General features: G+C 38.3%; 2 protein-coding genes across 2 annotated transcripts; one reads left to right on the top strand and one right to left on the bottom strand.

The window, feature by feature from the left end:
• The first annotated feature begins 4,540 nt into the window (after positions 1-4,540).
• LOC116250940 (VQ motif-containing protein 19-like) lies at positions 4,541-6,136 on the top strand. The gene has a single exon (XM_031624941.2). The coding sequence runs from the start codon at positions 5,203-5,205 to the stop codon at positions 5,908-5,910; it is 708 nt and encodes a 235-aa protein (XP_031480801.1). The 5' UTR covers positions 4,541-5,202; the 3' UTR covers positions 5,911-6,136.
• Positions 6,137-9,753: 3,617 nt separating this feature from the next.
• On the bottom strand, positions 9,754-16,492 carry LOC116249987 (damage-control phosphatase At2g17340-like). The gene is made up of 12 exons (XM_031623304.2): positions 16,085-16,492; positions 15,812-15,877; positions 13,619-13,685; positions 13,415-13,483; positions 13,158-13,298; positions 12,551-12,679; positions 11,994-12,080; positions 11,463-11,537; positions 11,306-11,383; positions 11,054-11,131; positions 10,619-10,681; positions 9,754-10,155 (listed from the first exon to the last, which is right to left on the bottom strand). The coding sequence occupies exons 1-12, from the start codon at positions 16,252-16,254 to the stop codon at positions 10,072-10,074; spliced, it is 1,107 nt and encodes a 368-aa protein (XP_031479164.1). The 5' UTR covers positions 16,255-16,492; the 3' UTR covers positions 9,754-10,071.
• Positions 16,493-17,784: the final 1,292 nt, after the last annotated feature.

The raw sequence follows: 17,784 nt of genomic DNA, 5'->3' as shown, positions 1-17,784 counted from the left end.
TTCGACAAGGAACCCATGAAAGGAGACTCTACAAATTAGACTATTTTGGAAGAATAAGGAGGCATTGCATTTAAAATATTTGCTTCATTTTGATTTGTTTTATTACAAAAATGTTTTCTATGCTTTCATGAGAAGCATGCCTCAAAGTTAAAAGCTACAAGTTTCATTTTAAAACTGTTTCATACAAAGCATCAGTTCCTCTTAAGGAGCCATTTGGCAACAATAACACACCATTTGGCAACAATAACACACGGTCATTGCCCGATGAATCTCTATCAAAAAATAAGTTAGATTCATGAAATATTGCAACACAGTTTTATGGACATGTCCCATTTTTTTTATCCAGATTCATGGGACAGTAATAGTGTGTTACTGATGTCAAATGCTCATTTGGGATCAGTCCTGGCTGTAAGTCCAGATCATTTTTGATATATGTTACTTTTGATGCTTTCACTACATATACATTTTACTTGTTTGAATATGATGTTGGAAAAGTTTTACAGCTTTCAAAGTTCCTGTTGAAAATTTCACAAAGGCACAATGTGAAATATATTCATTCCCATGAAGGAGGTGAGTATCAAGCTTTCCAACATCCTTAACTTGTCCTCCCACACATCTTCATCCATACACCAAAAAAACGTGATTTCATGAAATAGGAAAAAATGCATTTTCCTTCCGTATGCTTTAGAAGAAAAGGGCTGTTATTGCATGAATATGAAAAATGGAAAAATCTTTGTTACTCTGCATGTTGTTGTTAGGGATGTCAACAATCAGATTTTAATCGGATATATCCTTTACCATATCCACTTTTTCGGATATTCACATATGCATATTTGAATTCGGATTGTAATGTGAACAAAAAAAAAAAAATCATGCCTGAATCTAAACCTGAATCTGAAATCTGATACCGCAATCCAAATTTTGAGCCGAATGTGGCCGATTTTCGAAATGTAAGAGTATTGGATATAATATATTTATTTAAACTAAATCTGATCCGATCGGATACTTATGTACATCCCATTTGCAACAAGATCTGATGTCATCTCTCAAATCGGAATCTGATCAGCTTTTTTAGTCGAATGTTAAATTTTGTTTTCATATCTGATTTTTTCGAAATGGTTCGGTTGGATATCCCATCCAAATGTGATATATTGACATCCCTAACTTGTTCTCTATGAATCAAAATTGCCTTTCAAATGAATTTTTTGCAAAGATATCTGCATATCCGAAAATCAAGCAAGCCAGTTTATTTCCCTCACCATTTTCAGCCAACAGCCAAACCAAGTAGGGGTTCATGAAAATCAGGTTCATACCAACGCCAATTTGCAGCCGGACCTGATCAAAAGAACTATATTGTTTTTTTTCTCTTTTACATTATTTTTGTTCTTTTGAAAATATAATGTACCCCATATTACCTCCCGAGCATATGCAGAGAGATATTAAAGAAGTTTTTCTTTTCACATTTATGTGGGGTATTGCTAGTTGTCGAGGTTCTCATTTCTTATTTTTCTTACATAAAGAAGGTTCTGGACGGATAAACCCATTCATATTAAGTTAAACCACCTCTAGAACTGATGTTTAATTTGTCTCAGTCATTGGATTTTTCCACTCTGAATTACTTCACACCCATTGAGTCCAAAGGAAATTAGCTATGCTAATTAATCTGTATCCGAAGTAATTTTCTACAAACAGATTTACTTTAATTTCATATTGCTTCCTAACCAACTCTGTTGACAACAAAAGCCATTCTAGCTGTAAAAGAGAGAACTAAGTAGAACTGATTATTTTTGTTGTCTATGCAAATAGTTGGAATGTGTTCCATAGGTATATTGATCATCAATACTTTGCTAGAACATTGCTACGATAAGTTTTTCCCATGCATAACTGCAAAAGGTCTAAAAGGTGAATTGCTAGGCGATATTCGAAGCATTCAAGCCTCAACGTGAATCATTCCATCAATAGATATTCGAAGCATTCAAGGTGAATTGTTGCGTTCACAGTATCATTTATTATCTCGTCAACTCAAGTGGCCTGAGAAATTCTCCGCCGGCCATTTTGATTCATCCTGCATCGATCTCCTTATCGATCTGATAATAAAATATCTTGATAATAAATCATTCCAGATGCTGTTCTCCAGTCCATTAATCTTATATCAGTTCATAGCCTAATTTTGGGGATCCATATTTGGTTCTGAACAAGGTCATGCAATGTATCTCAAAACATATAATCTCCATTTGGCTCATTCTCTTGCTAGTTGGCTTATTTTTCATCTTTATTTGGAGTCACCGCTTTAACTTTTTCTTCTGCTCCTTACTTTTTTTCCAAATTTGTTGTAATTCTAACAGCAGACAGATCCATTGAAGGATGTCATTCAGAATTGGCAGTTAACTAAAGGACTTGATGCCATAGGCGTCTTTGCTGTCATAGCGCTATGAGGTTTGGTTTTTGACAAAAGTTCACAAATTTATTTTTGTTAGAGGAAGCCATTTCGGATGTTCCCATCGATGACTAAAAACCAATTGAAAGAACTATTCTGATGGTGGCCTTTTTGATAACCGAATTAAAGCTCTCAACGAAGTTTATAAATCACTTGATGATTATATACCTTGGCTACTAAACGCATTTTATTTCTTTCCAATGACCCATTTATTTTCTGCTTATCTTGTACATGCATTCATATCTGTCTGAGAACAAAAAAAATTCATGTTTTGTTCATCTCAACAGCTTCATATTCTTTATCTATGGCTGCCCTCCTGCCTTCCAATTCGGGTCTTTTGGATTTTTGGAGATACCTCAAAGTTTTTTCCATTTTCCCGTAACCCCAGGGTTTAGGGTTGTTTTAGGACGATGAGAATTAAACTGACGACCCAACTTTTACCAACCCGCTATGTTATGCTGCTCAAAGCAGATCTTCTTTAATAGTTATATTTCCCTTGCCTTGACAGAAACCAGTGAGAGGGCCAATGGATATAGAATCTTTGGATGTATGAAAAAAATTGACTTTAAAATTATATGATGAAACAGATTGGCCATTGGGTGAAACAGCAAATTGATTTGGTCTTTTTTTCTAGGGAAATAAAGAAAATTCTCACAGCATCTAGTTGAACTTTGTATGCTAGACAATCTTTAGTCGTTAGTGTGAGAGTTTTCATAAGAGTCTTTCTGTATGTTGCTTTTATGTTCTGTAAGTTTCCTTTGCAGAAAGGGAAAATACTCTTTAATCAAAGACAACAAGGCTAGAGATAAAAGACTCTTTTTCATTTGATAGCAATGGTAGCAGCTATGATTTGGAACATAACCCAAAAAAATTACAGATTTCTTACTTGAAACTTCTTAAATTTTGTTACTAATAAAACTTGATAATGCAAACAACATATGGCCATTTCTTACACGTTTCAACAACTTTAAGAAAATATACACTTTTCAAACTAACAAGAAGTTAACTATTTCAAGTAAATCTTTGGCTGAAGAAGAAGAGTGAGCAAATATTAGACCATGGCTCTCACTCATTTGGCACATTTCATGAAGATTATTTCTAAAACAATTATCCAAAAGCAAACCAAACTTATTGATAGTCTGAATCACAATGACCATGTTGCATCTGTGCGTTGAGACCTTTCCTGTAGCGTTCCGTCTCATGTTTTTGCATCATCTAACAACAACTTGTAGAGAGATCCTTTACCTTGTCCTTGAAGATGAACTTTTGACAACTTTATTGAAATTCATAAATTCCCATCTTTGTGATCTCTAGTAAACCTTGGAACATATACAATAAAAGTTTTTGTAACTTGAGGAACAAGGGGAATAAAAGTGGTCTAATGTGTCTTATGGGCAAGCCTTTACAATAAAAGTGATAAGGGTTGCTTGGTAAATATATATATTATGTATAATAATCCATTAAAATTATCAAAATTAAAGAAAAATGAGAAGAAAATATAAAATCTTGGTGGAAGGGAAATAAAAGAAGGGGAAATATTCAAAATTAAAACAATTATGTTTAAATATAAATTTTTAAGTTTTAAAATACAGCACCATTCTCTGCCCGGTTATTATATCTTTAATTGGAGTCATTGCTGTAACTTTTTCTTCTACTCATTGACTTTTGAATCTGCTCCGATTTTTACAGCAGTAATTTGCTTTGCGTTTTCATGCATATGAGCGTCATGTTTGTCAAATTTACTCGTGAACATTTCAAACGGTTGTAAAGCGAGGAAAGCCGGTGACTGATCTACAATGTCAATTTCAGATGTCCCAACAACCTAATGAAATGCATTAAACTGGTTTCATTTTGAATTGATCCAGTCAAGCTCTTTGTTTTCTGATATTTCTTAAATAATTGTTCAAACGAAACGATACGTAAATCTAGAACTACAAAGATCATGTTTTGCGAACTGTGTTAAATGGGTTCCGAAAGAAAAGAAAAATCATATAATTGATTCTCAAACCTCATCTACACATTCAAAAAACATGAAGATCACAATGAAGAACAAGTAGGTGAAACTTATTAGAACAGAAAGATCGATCGATCGGCTTCGTGCTAAAACGGGGTTAGTTGACGCCCGTGCTTTTCGAAGGGGACTAAAAGAGAAAGTTCGTGCAACCTACGCGACCTCGTGAAAGCAATGAACAGAAGAGTCAAATGAGCGTTGAAAAGCACACATAGTCTGATAAGAAAGCGAGGTCAAACTGTTTCCTCCCCTCTTCGAGAATGGCTTATCAATTTTTCAAATCTCTCTTCTTTCTTTCTCTGTGCAATGATGTGAGACGTTTCATGGAGACGAAGACAGGAGAGCAGATCAGTGATGAACGCAAGCAGAGGAGACTACGTATATGCGCGTAAAAGCAATAACCAGCGGCTGACTTTATCTTGCAGCAGTAGCATGTCAACCGGACGAACCATTGGGCCGTCGCCTTTTTCCTCTTTCTTCCTTTCTTCTTCTGCTTTATTGAGCTTTTCCTTTGTTGCTCTCGTCTCTCTCCTGCTCTCCCACCTTCACTCAGTGCACGGACTCTGAGTACTCCAAGCCATGAATAAACCTTTCGCCAATCCCAAGTCCACTCTCTCTTTCCCATGCCATTGCCACCCTTCCTCCATCTGCTCTGCCATCTGTAACCTTCACCACTTCTGCCACTAAACCTTTCGCATCTTCCTCCCTCTCTCCCTCTCTCTCTCTCTCTCTCTCTGTGGGTTTCTCCGGCGGCATGGAGACGCCCATCAGCAACGGCGGCACTGCTCCTGCGGCGAGCAGCACTGGCGTAAGCATCTCGACAGCGTCATCGCCGACGACGTTTGTCCAGGCCGACCCTCGCTCTTTCAAGGACCTCGTCCAGAAACTGACGGGCGTGGCGGAGGACTCCCCCGAGAAGCTGCCCATCACCTTGCCGGCCAGGTACGCCAACAGGACCAATGCGGCCGGCGGCATGGACCCCGTCGGGCCCCGCAGATCGGCCTTCAAGCTCCACGAGCGGCGGCACGGCGGCATGCGGAAGCTCGAGGTCAAGTTGGGGCTCACCTCCCTCCGCGCGCCCCACCTCTCTCCAAGATCTCAGCTGCTCCTCTCCCCCACCACCGCCGCCGTCTCCGATCTCTTGCTTTCCAGCCCCGTCACCCCACTGGATCCGTTCGAGAACGGTCTCTACAGCCCGAATTCCGGTTGCTTTCTTCGGATCTCGAGCCCAGGCTCCGGCAGCGAGTCGACGTCGCCGGTGCCGGTCGGGGCCATGTCCGAGGAGGAAAAGGCGATCGCAGAGAAAGGCTTCTATCTCCACCCTTCTCCTCTGAACACGCCCAGAGGAACAGAGCCGGAGCTGCTGCCGCTCTTCCCCTTGCAATCTCCCAGGCAGTCTGCGGTTTCTTCGACCACACCTTCCTTTTCTGAGCCTGGCATTTCTCCTAAACCCAACTGCTAGAAATGCCCTCTGCATGTTTTCGCTGAGCAAGCATGCTTTCACTCTCTCAAGAAAATGGAATCCCATTTTCCAATGCCGTTGTTTGCGGATGCATGTTTAGGGGTTCTTCGAAGAGCTCTCTCTTCTCTTTCGCTTCAGAATCTAATGGCAGATGTATTGAGCATGTTCTCTTTCTGTTTTTGAAGTTCAAAATATCAATCACAACGGCGACCATCTTCTTCCTTTTTGCGTTTTTCCTTCCGTCACTTTGATTTCTTCTCAGTCCCCAGCATCTTGCACCATGCTGCGTGCAATCAAACATTCGAGCAGAGCCTTTAGCATGGGATGGCTCACAGTCACCGATTAAAATTCTTACTTTGGGAGTGCGTGTTTGTAAGGAAAATAGACAGAATAGAGACGTCGGTCACACTCTTCCCACGATCAAATGAAGGTTCTCCTACGGTGGCAAGCAACAAAATCGATGAGTCTAACCTGTTTCTGTACTTTTTCTTTCCAGCATATCTCTTGTTCCAATTTCCGCTGCACCAAAAACTTTTCTTTCACTGCTTATCCCTGTGTTGCTAATGGTGAAGTTTAGAACAGAAAAAACAGAAAGGAATCCCGCCATACTTACTAAGGAATACGTATTTCCTTTTTCTAGACTTTGATCTCCTGCCTTTTCATTTCTAGTGCTCTTTTTATTTCTTGGCAACCATGGATCCCAAGAAAGGAATGAAGGGAATAGAGGGACAATCTCCTCTCCATTTGTTGCACAAGAAAAGAAGCCAATGGAGTCTATTCAATCACCGGTGATGATGTAAATTTTTTAGTCACATACCACAATTGATAGGACTGCTTCTGGATGCATGTTTATGCAATGATACATTCATCTACGTTTCCTTCATTTTACTTGTCTTCTCTTTGGTTGATTTTGATGGGTGTGGTAGCCTTTTGCTTTTCCTTTTTCAGCTTTCCAACAACTAAAAGACTGGTGGGCCGAGCGTCTGGTGCGGTAGTTCTTGCCTCCTTGGCCGTTCCGGCCGTGAAATCTGAGCCACCCTTTCGGTACCAGGAGCCCCACCAAGGAGTTTTAAATTTTTCGCCTAGTCCCTGTTCCTTTGTCATGTTTATTGAAACAAACTTCATATTTCTAAATTCCTCAGCATGTTCCTCAACTTTCTTCATAATTGTTCAATAGGCGTTGCATGTGCCATTTATTCAAGCCACAAACTTGGATTTCTCAAATGTGGATCGTGCCTTAGGCAGAGAGTGAGTTGCATGTATGAGGGTTACATAGAGAAGGTGGGAGTTGGTATATTTTAGGAATTTTTATTAAAAAATATATTCTTTTTGAACTTCTAACTTTTTCACATTTTTTTATCCTTATAAGAAGTGGGTTCTTTTTGTTATTATTAGGGGTAATTTGGTCATTTAGGCAAGATTCCACAGTGTATATAACCAGCTTCACTTTAAAGTTGGAATCAAAGGAATACCAATGTAGTCAAAATGATAAATTTTCATCCAATCATTCCACGACTTAGTTAAGTGGGATTTATTGGAGGAGTTAGAAATTTTTTACATATATAGTTAACAAATTTTCAATTGACCATTGAGCAGTTTTGTCTTATATAACCGGATCCAAATCTACTCAAATTTAACCACCATTTTAAGCTTTTACAAAATGAGCTCCGTGGTGTATACAAATTTAACCACCATTGAGCAGTGTTTTCGCATAACAAGTGATAAGAAAGGACCAAGATAAATATATAAACCATCAAAAGATTCAAATGCTTCGGATTTAGGCCATCCGAATATTTAATAAATTAAAATTGAAAAAGTTAGATTTAAAGAAAGAAACCAATTCAAAGCTATACATTCTTTCATAACATTTGACCGTTTTGCTTAATGATCTGCTAAGGAGTATTTTGCTCATGGGGCATTTCTTTACTTCAAATTTGAAATCCATGGATCTGATGTGAATGTAATAAAAACTTCATAGTAAAATCTATAATTCATCAAAATAAGCATCTTAAATCAAACTTAAGATCTATATTCTATACTTGAAATCCTTATTTTTCCTTTTAGCAGTTAGAAAATGTCTCATTTAAAATCATAGAAATTCAAGGATCTCGAAATCATGAGGATTTTAAATTGGTAATTAGAAGAACAATTCCTTTTCTGAAGTGCTCATTTAAGAGTAGGTGGCCGCGGTACCATCGTCTCTGGTGAGCGTTTTGGGCGCAGTGTGATAGCGTTCATAAAAGATGGAAGAGGTGGTCTTCAATGTTCCACGTTTGGTGAAAAGATAAAACTTGCGTGCATCTCGAGGGAACTGCCACTTTTAACTTTTTCTGCATCTTTCGCCCGCCCATCTCGTGACACAGTGTTGTCGCCGGAAATGGGCTGCTGAGATTTTCATTGACCCGACAGAAGTGGGGTGTTTGGTGGGCTCTGCAGTCCATGTCTTGTACAGGACAGTAGCAGTGCAGAGCAGTAGCAGTTGGGTTTGTCACGGATTTCCATGCAATTCTTCTCAAACAAACTTGTGGTTCGCTTTAATGATGTTCTTTTCAACTCTCTCTCTCTCTCGAATGAGTATTTTATGCCGCTAAGATTTAGCTTGCTTCAAAGCCTCGCTAAATTTATAGTACACTCCCCAACAATCTATGATATGTTACACTTATCACCATGAAAAGATCAGTTGAGATGAACAACTCACTGAAACACGACAGCAATCAGACCCCGAGCTGCAAGCCCGAGTACCTTCTTCTTTGTCTTTTCCTTCTTAGTCGACCCAGTGATTTTGCAATATGCAATATTATCGATGGTTTCATCCGCAGATTTTACCTAAAGGCAAATATGAAAAGCTTCTACCTGTCGGTTGAAAAGTTAGCTGCTTTTTCATCTTCGGGTGGAGCTGCCATCAACACCGCCGGCCTATCTTTTCCAAACACTGGAATAATCCCTTCCTTTATTTTCTTTTACTCACTGCAGTTCGTTCATCATGAGCAGCAATCATGGTTATTCCACGAAACTACTAAAGTGGATTGTTTGTGGTTTCATGTAGAACGGGGTATTCCCGGAATGATGAGTTGTTTGACAACTTATCTACGCGGAGCAGCAGCTGCGGTCGGTGCGATCTGCAAGGATCGTGAGTGATCGAGGCACGTCGATAAAAGCAACCAGAGACAATAATGAACCCTTTGCTTTTCCATGCCTGCTCAATTACGAACTTCTACAATATATATATATATATATATATATATATATATATATATATAGAGAGAGAGAGAGAGAGAGAGAGAGAGAGATTCCTCTCTCTTAATATGACTTCTCAATTCCTACATCTTGAACACAAAAAAATCCATCCATCTACCAAAAGCAACTTCAAAATGTCGAAACTCTGAACAGACAACAGCTAGACCACAATATAATCAAACTACGACATGAAAGCAGACGATGGCACGGTCCACTCAGCCGTCTGTCCACGACTCTACGCCGCGGAAAATGGGAATTGTCTGGGATTGTAAACTTATACTAATGAAATGGACTCCTCATTGAATTATAAATTCATTCCATACCGAAGTAGATTTTAGATGCCAACATTGATAACTGTACATTTTTTATTTTACAAAATAAAACTAAAATCCTGGAATGTGAAAGAGGCTTTTTGATGCATAGATGGGAGTTCATAAAAATTCTAAAAATCAACAATCTGAGTTGTTTTCTCCACTAACGAAAGAAAACTTCTGATCTACTCAACTAAAAAACGAGTAAATTTCTTTTTCTCATAACGTTGGGGACACATGCGAAGTCTATTTATGTAACTATATTGCCAAAAGATAATTTAAAAAATTAGATTACTGACCAAAAACTAATTCAATATGGCCTAATTAATTTTAAAAGATTAAAAACAACAAAAATGAAAAAATAAAACTGGTTCAAGTGCCACTTGTTCACCATGGCAATTCACAAGGTTCAAGCAAAAGAAAGGCCTTCCAAAGGTAGTCCAGATAGGGTAAGGCAAGTGACCTCCCTTCCAGAGTTTCATATGAAAGGGATATAAGAAGGCCGAATACAGCAGAGACATACAGATTTATAGAACAGCTCAAGCTACCCATAATCGGCATTATTTTACAGGATAGTCTAAAAAATTACTCTGCCAGAAAAAGAGACAGAATATTAACTAAGAATGACCTCTGTGTACTTGAAGACACAATCATAAAGCCTCCCTCCCAAAAATTGAGCAACTTCTGGATGTTTCACCTGAAAGTAAATAGTACATGCTTGATGAGTAAATGGCTGACATCATGTTTGACATTAGGCAAACAAAGCTCCTTTTCTGTTCAACGGGAGCTCAGAAAACGAAAAGGGATGGTATGAAGGAGAAGAAACTTCAAAAAACGCAGCAATATTCAGGGAAAGTAAACTTTGTCCTTGTAGCATTTGCATTATTAGAGATAAAGACAGCAAATAGCTTTGACTAACATGCTCAGAATGCAATGAAATCAAGCGGAATAATTAATTTTGAAAGCTGGTATCTACTGCACAAACTGCCACGGGGCTGAACTGATGCAATCAACGTAAACAGCTCATGAGCTGCAAGAAATCATTCAAACAGGCATGTAGCGACTGCCCTTCTGAAAGTGGTTCAAGTAATATGAGAAACAAGTGGATACATCCTACGCCTGAAGCCTACTGCACACTGCATGGAAGAGAAGAATAGTACCATTCCAATTTTTAATGAATCACATCTAAATTGTGCATAAAGATTCGTCTCAATCCCACGACCCTGCAGAAAATAGTCATGTCAATACATTGGAGAAAAAGTAGCATCTATATCCACAGCAAAATCAAGTTTTCATTGAGCATTTCAGAGCATGAGCAAAGCATTACAGGGAGGCTAGATAGCCAGCTGGAAGGACCTCCTATTGGGATCCTATTGCTCTGGGATTTGCCAGGACGGGCCATTGTGTATAACTCTAGCACAAGCGAGCATTCAGAAACCTAAGGTTTAGGGTGATCGGTACAACTGCACCAATTTGGTACCAAAGCCACTAAGTTGCATCACGACTCCTCGTGAGACAGACCGCATGGACAACATGGAAGAAGAAATTATCACAGTGAAGAGAGATCTCAACAGTGTCAAGGGAGATATATTTACCATTCCCTCCAACATAACTAAATCTGCGTCATTTGCCAGGTATGCCAACTCGGGAGAAACAGCAGAAAGGTCAATAACCTATAAGGAAGTCAACATTTGTAAGTAAATAAGGCATCAGTAAGCTCCCATAACATGATTATTAAGATGCAAAGGACCACACAAAATTAACAGTGAGAAAGAAACAAATCAAGCCTATAAACTAGTAAAATTGGACTCTTGGTAGCCTTAGTACATTAAAGATGGTCCACTTACAGGCAAATCATTACCAGAGTTCGCAATCAGAAGGCCAGATGCGTTAACTCCCAAGATGCAACCATCCTCATCTTTCAACTGATGTAGAATTGGTTTGCCTTGTTAAACATGAACTTCAAAAACAAAAGCATTGTATGAATGATAAGATTGGTGATACCTTTGATATAATATCTAACAACTCATGGTAGGTTATGTCATTGATCGAGGGTAAGTCGTTAGCAGCCAGAACCACCTGCATTATATCCAAAATTTGTTCTTTTGTACAACAGTTCAGCTTAAGCAAATAAATATTGAAAAGAATATTTTAAGAGCCATTTATGTTATGCAAATTTTACAATAGTAATTACACTATTAAAGCACCATAAAAGAAAGTTACATATAAACCAAACTAGCCATCAAAGAAAAAATTCATCAACAACCATATGTTGCAATTACCTTCTAAAACTTGTAAAAGTTAAGAATGCAGACAATTTCTGTTGCCTTACCTTGTCCTTAAGAATAGAAGCATCATATTGAACAATGACGCATTTGCTCTGACAAATACTTAAGTTTTGCAAAACATAGACTGATAAAGAATTAGGTCATACTTAGTATATGCATACTGTGAAAACAACTTTGGTGCATGGCATGCATGAGGATAACTCAGGTTTAATCCTTGAAGAGATGCAAAGAAGGGGATGAAGCAAACCTGTGTACCACGCCTGAGTAGCTCTCTTGCAAAAGGCAATATTCCAAGTATGACATCCGCACCAGAATTATCAACAAATATTACTGCCTGTAACAAAATCAGATGAACTCACTAGGGAATGTGACATATATATATTACACTAAAGGACCATGAAATGTCTCCAGAAGAAAAATTTAAGAAAAAAGAGAAAGACCTCAGGCATGTCAATATCCAAGTCCTAGAATCTATAAGCACGTTAATCTTATGGCAGGAAGACACATATTGACCAAAAAAGCATAATCTGCATTTGTTGGTTAGTGCATATTGAGATAAAAAGCAAAAGAGTAATGGATATGCCCAAGGCCACAAAATATAGATGGCCTTTGTTTGAGTCACTGTAACTTCATCATGTGCTTGTTTATTGAACGATCTCCAATGAATTCCTACCACGTAGGCACATATTCTCCATTGTATTGATGATGACTAACTACCAAGAAACCATCAGAACTCAGAAGGAAAATTGTCTAAATAAGAAGAAATCATTATGACACGAAAAATAAGAATGAAAAGAATCTTGCCTTCTTCCATGATTTTCTACTCCATTTGTGTTTGAAAATGTCCAGGTCATCAATAACCCAGGGCCGGGGCACTAAGCTTTCACAAGTCGCCATGAAAGACATCCCATCTCTTGCAAACATCTCTGCAAGCTTCAACAATGCAAAATAAGGAGGCCAAATCAACATTTGATAATACAAAAGGATAGACGTAAACAGCCCAAAAAGATGGTAAAATAAAACAATGCAGATCATAACTAACAACCACAGTTTTAAAAAAAACACTATGGATGTGTATATGTGCATGTGTAAAAAAGTGATAAAAAGGGAAAAGCCAGAACCAAAGATGTATGATCATAGCATATCAAAGTAGAATAAATGTAAAAAGTAGTTTCCTTGTAAGAGAAACTTGTGCATCCCAACTATAGTTCAACAGGAAAAATATTAGAGGCATTGATCATACAAATCCTAATAATTATGACAGAGCATAAAAAAAATCGGTAAAGTAAGATTATTTCAAGAAAAAGAACAAAAATGGAAAAAATTACAAGATATGTCGTTCCAAAATTTTCCAAAAAACAATGTTTATTCGGTCACATATTTGTTTGCAAGAATTAATTAATTATGCTACCTGTGCAGAACCGAGATCAAATATGTTCCCAGCAAAAATCCCTCTTATCAAGCTTTCTACACGCTTGCCTTCATCTTCAATTGCATCATTCAACCGAACTACATCCTCGAACAGAGCAATAGCCTTGGCATTTTCATCATCCTTATTACAGTTAATGAATATTGAGGCAACAAAACCAGAAACCAACAATGAGATATAGAAAAGAAATGATGAATTTTTAACAGATTAAGATTAGGTTCCAGGTAAGGATGGCTAACCTTAACTTTTTTGAATATGTCCTCGAACCCCAATTCCCTAAGGACCTGTTCACGAAGCCTACAAAGAAGCTAGCATAATCCAAAGGTGTCGCTACATTCAGTATACAAGTCAAGCATAAACCCTCATATCCACTTGACTACAGTACTAGCCTAAAAAACAGGAATCTCCTTCAATTAGAACAGAAGTCAGTTAAAATTGCTTACTATGCAATCTGGAGGGCCCCCATGGCTTTCAGGATCTGTTTTCAAGCCTCCCAGTAATTGTGTGTACCTTTGCATTTATAATATATACAAAAAGAAGAATCAAGTTAGAAAGAGATGTCTTGGCAACATCAGTAACAGACGTAAATGTCTTAGCCACATCAATAACAAACATAAAGCTAGGTAGTGCAAAACAATGTGCACTTCCAAGTGTTTAGTAGGTAGGTCTAAGACAGGTGGAAAGCAACAGAACTTATAGATGCTCCGCTATGTAGCATGCATATTAGTGTCAAGCACATAGAATAGAAGATGCACTCATGCAGTAGAAATATTTTACGCTTGACATATGTCCTGAATTCTTATCACTTTTAGATTGCAGCATGCTTAATAGTTTTATGTGTGTTCTTTATGCATCAATGTGTAATATATAAACAACAGAACTAGACCGTGAAACTCATTTTGAAAATAGCCACATGTTATCTACTCTACTCAACAAGACAAGAAAGATAATTAGCAAGCTTATCCTACTAATTCAACAGCACCAATAATGATATTGATCAATATATTTGCAAAGAGAAACATATTCAATTTCAATGCATAAGAAGTTTGAGACAAAAAAAAAGTTCTTCGACAGGAATAACAGATGAACAGATCAGGATTACTGCCATCTCACACAGGTGTGGGGCACACGTGGTGGTCCAGGTGCAGCATTTTGCAAAAAAACATGGGCATGGGTGCATGATATATATATATATATATATATATATATATATATATATGAACAATAAAACTAGCATTAAAATTATTAACAAACTATAATTTTTTTTCAATAATTCAATGGAAAAGAAAAGCAATTTATTTGTTGCCACACCGAAGCATGACTCAGGTGCGGCAACCTTCTTGAAGAGTCTGTGTTACTTAATATTTCTGGTTCCACCTTTTGTAGATGAAATTTTGCTCCCAGATTTTCTTTGCACAGTTACATTGCCAAAATTTTTTGGTAACAAGTAGTAACATCTTAAAAGAATCCTTCCTACTGTAAGGATGCACTCAAAATGCATTAATGTTCTTAATATTACTGGAAACTTTGATATTCCAGAGGACACCAGCTGTATAACACTGCCACTCAAAAGCCAATTTGCAGGAGCTTTTGAAAAGACAGCTGGTCCGAATACCAAATAGAGGGGATCATGTCAAGAACGAAAATAAATAAGATAACATCAGCAGACAAATATGGTTGCCCATTGTCTCCAAGATCCAGCTAAGGCTGAAAACCCCCATATGCTCTTAACATGGAAGGGAATCTCCCATGGACTAGCTCGACAGCAGAGAAAAAATCAAGTTGGTTTTCAGTAAACCAAGCCCCCAATTCCGTATTTATCAATAACCCCGGAAGAGGTAAATGTCAAACAGGTCACTGAACAAAAAATACAGAGCGAACAAAGACACAATTGAGCGACGTTGTTAGAACCGGAGATCCATTACTGCAGTCATCATCAAGAGGGAGAACCTGTTTGAAGGGAAAGTACTCGACTGGAATGTTCAGGATGCATCATCCTTTTGTTACATTTGTTCTCTGCAAATATATGTTCAATACTTGCAAGTTACACTTCTGTGATGCTAATGGATGATCATCTTCATTGGTGAAAGGATGTGAGCTGCTTACTGGGTTCCTGTTAAGAAGATAGGACCTCTCAGGAGTGCAGTCTTGGTTGGCGATCCAACAGTTGCTTCCCTCAACGAGCACGGACCTAGTAAAACGTTTCGGACGATACTTGATGTCTAACTTGTCCCAAGTTTGGTTCCTAGTCATCATGCTTCCGATGAGAAGTGGGGAAACAACAAACTGAACAAACATAATCATCAACTCTGAAATGAATGTATAGTAACGATATACATTCTACAAATCCTTTTTTGGTCTACGAACATAAACCGAAGCTAACTCCATCGATATGAACTCCCCTGATATGGATAAGATGGCTACCGAGTTTCAACTAAATCATGATAGACAGGAAAGGAGAGCTCATCTCCCGCGTTCCTCTAAAAAGGATTCTAATCTGCCCTCGGCTAGACTAGCCAGCGAATTGTGGTTGTCTTAATAAGAGATAAGAAGGTCCAACCAAAGAATCACTCATTTGCACTCGTTGTGAACAAAAATCAATCTCTTTTGCCAACACAAGCAGAATCAAGAAGTACCTTTGGTCAAATTTCTCCGCTTTCTCGGCTGCATTCTCAACGGACGTGTCCTCCGCTGCCCGCTTCCTACAACAATAACAAACTCAGATCGTCACCATGAACGATGCAGGTATCTAGAAGTACCCACTTATCGAGATCCCGCGATCTATCTGGTCATCCGAGGAAGCTGGGTACAGAGAAACAAGCCAGTGTGAACGCACCAGGAACATGAAAAGACCACTACCCAAATCCCAATTTTCTTCCGGCTGTGAGAGAGGAGATCGTCAGACGAACCTAAAAGATGGGATGGATTTGCGGAAGAGCTCGATCCACTCTAGCTCGGTCGGCGTGGCTTTGCGCGTGTCGTCGGAAGGAAACCTGTAGGGGATGGTGCAGGGCCGATAAGTCGACTCGACCGGCGTCGTTAGCAGAGGGAACGGGACCAACGGCGAACAAGGCTCCATTTTTCCCTCCTTGTCCTTCCTTCGCGCCCTGCACGTCTTTCTCCTCCTCTGTTCTCTTTCTCACAAAGACAGAACCGTGTCCCTCTGTGCGGATCGAACAGTTGAAGCTAGCTCAAGGCGGTGGATCAATGATCGGAAGATAAAATCCGTGAAAGGACAAATCACGCCACCTTCTTCCCCCGTAGACTCAAGCTTCGGCCTCGAGTCCCACGTTCTGGTTCCCGGGTTTTTGACTGTTAGAAATAGTTGAATATGCAAGAGGAAGGGAAAACGAAAATCATCAGCGTGACCAACGTAAAAATATTTATATAAGGTAAATAGAAACATTAAATATTTTAACCATGTTTATATGGAGAATTCTTTGTATGTTGTGGGATGATTAAAAATTAAAATTTTGTCACTGAATGTATCATAAATCGTCATTAATATCCATATTAAAACTGCTTTTTTAACAATAAGTTTTTAATTTTTAATTAGTTGACACAGGCAGCATAGATCAATGGTTATAGCATATTTTTCCTGTAATTTTTTGTTGTTTCTAAGCAAATTGGTAATTATTGTCGTCCAATTTATTTTTGTTGACCAATCTTTTTTTTTTTTGCTTTCTGTTAAATGTTTCATTTCATTTTAAGGTTAAGGTTAGCTTCAACAAAAACTGTTTTCCTTTCTGACCTTTAGAAAAAGAACTAGAACTAAAAAGTATTTTTAAAAGAGAGTGAATATTAGGATCCACCAACCCCGTTCGCTTATAAGACGTACAGATACAGATATCCATAAAACTAAAAAATGAAATCAAATATGTACTTTTTAAAGTGTTCCAAACCGACCAGTCATGCGATTCTAACCCAACCAGCCGATGTTGAAACTAATTAAGATAGGTTTGCTTCGTGCTTTGAGTACTATTTGTTATTCATCAAAACTGGAAAAAACACAAACCAAATATTTTTGATAACCAGATTTTTTTTGTTTTTGTTTCCAAAAGCTTTGCAAAGACGGGATTCTTTTTCCATCACTGGTAGGGCCGGCAGAGGCCCTGACCCCTCCCTTTCCCTTTCAATTTTTTTTAATTTATATATAAATTAAAAAAAATCATGTATCATATACAGCAATTTTTAAAAACTATATTTGTATCCTTACTAAAATTTTGAAACTATAATTCAACTCCCCATTTGATGGTCTAAGCAGCGCAACAAAGAGATCTCAAGAATTCCTGAAATTCTAATTCGCAAGGGACAAGGTTTTGTCGATTGTTCACAGAGAATCCACAATGGAGGTCCCTTTCCTACCGAATCTTTACGTGCCTCGAGCTCTGCGGCAGACATTGAAGGCTCGGTGCGCATATCAGCAGAATGCGGCCATCGAATCTGAACTTTCGATCGGGGGACGGCTAAGGAATATAGAGGCCAGAGGGGATTGATTACAAGTTAAACGTGTCCCCCGTGTAGTATGGGATCTGCAGACTGCAAGGAGACGAATATCGTTGCCAAGTACAATTCTCAAATCCGCCTCGGTAAACCATGAGCGGATCCA

Source organism: Nymphaea colorata, chromosome 3, assembly GCF_008831285.2.
Source record: "Nymphaea colorata isolate Beijing-Zhang1983 chromosome 3, ASM883128v2, whole genome shotgun sequence".
NCBI classification, from domain to species: domain Eukaryota; kingdom Viridiplantae; phylum Streptophyta; class Magnoliopsida; order Nymphaeales; family Nymphaeaceae; genus Nymphaea; species Nymphaea colorata.
This window is presented reverse-complemented; position numbering and strand designations above follow the sequence as displayed.

Bases quoted from the DNA above. Each gene is read 5' to 3' on its own strand.
- LOC116250940 (XM_031624941.2), top strand. From the start codon at position 5,203: ATGGAGACGCCCATCAGCAACGGCGGCACTGCTCCTGCGGCGAGCAGC.
- LOC116249987 (XM_031623304.2), bottom strand. From the start codon at position 16,254: ATGGAGCCTTGTTCGCCGTTGGTCCCGTTCCCTCTGCTAACGACGCCG. The intron at 12,081-12,550 runs GCAAGATTCTTT...ATTTTGTTACAG, and splicing joins GTAGAAAATCATGGAAGAAG to GCAGTAATATTTGTTGATAA. The intron at 11,538-11,993 runs GTTTGCTTCATC...GATATAATGCAG, and splicing joins TACTCAGGCGTGGTACACAG to GTGGTTCTGGCTGCTAACGA.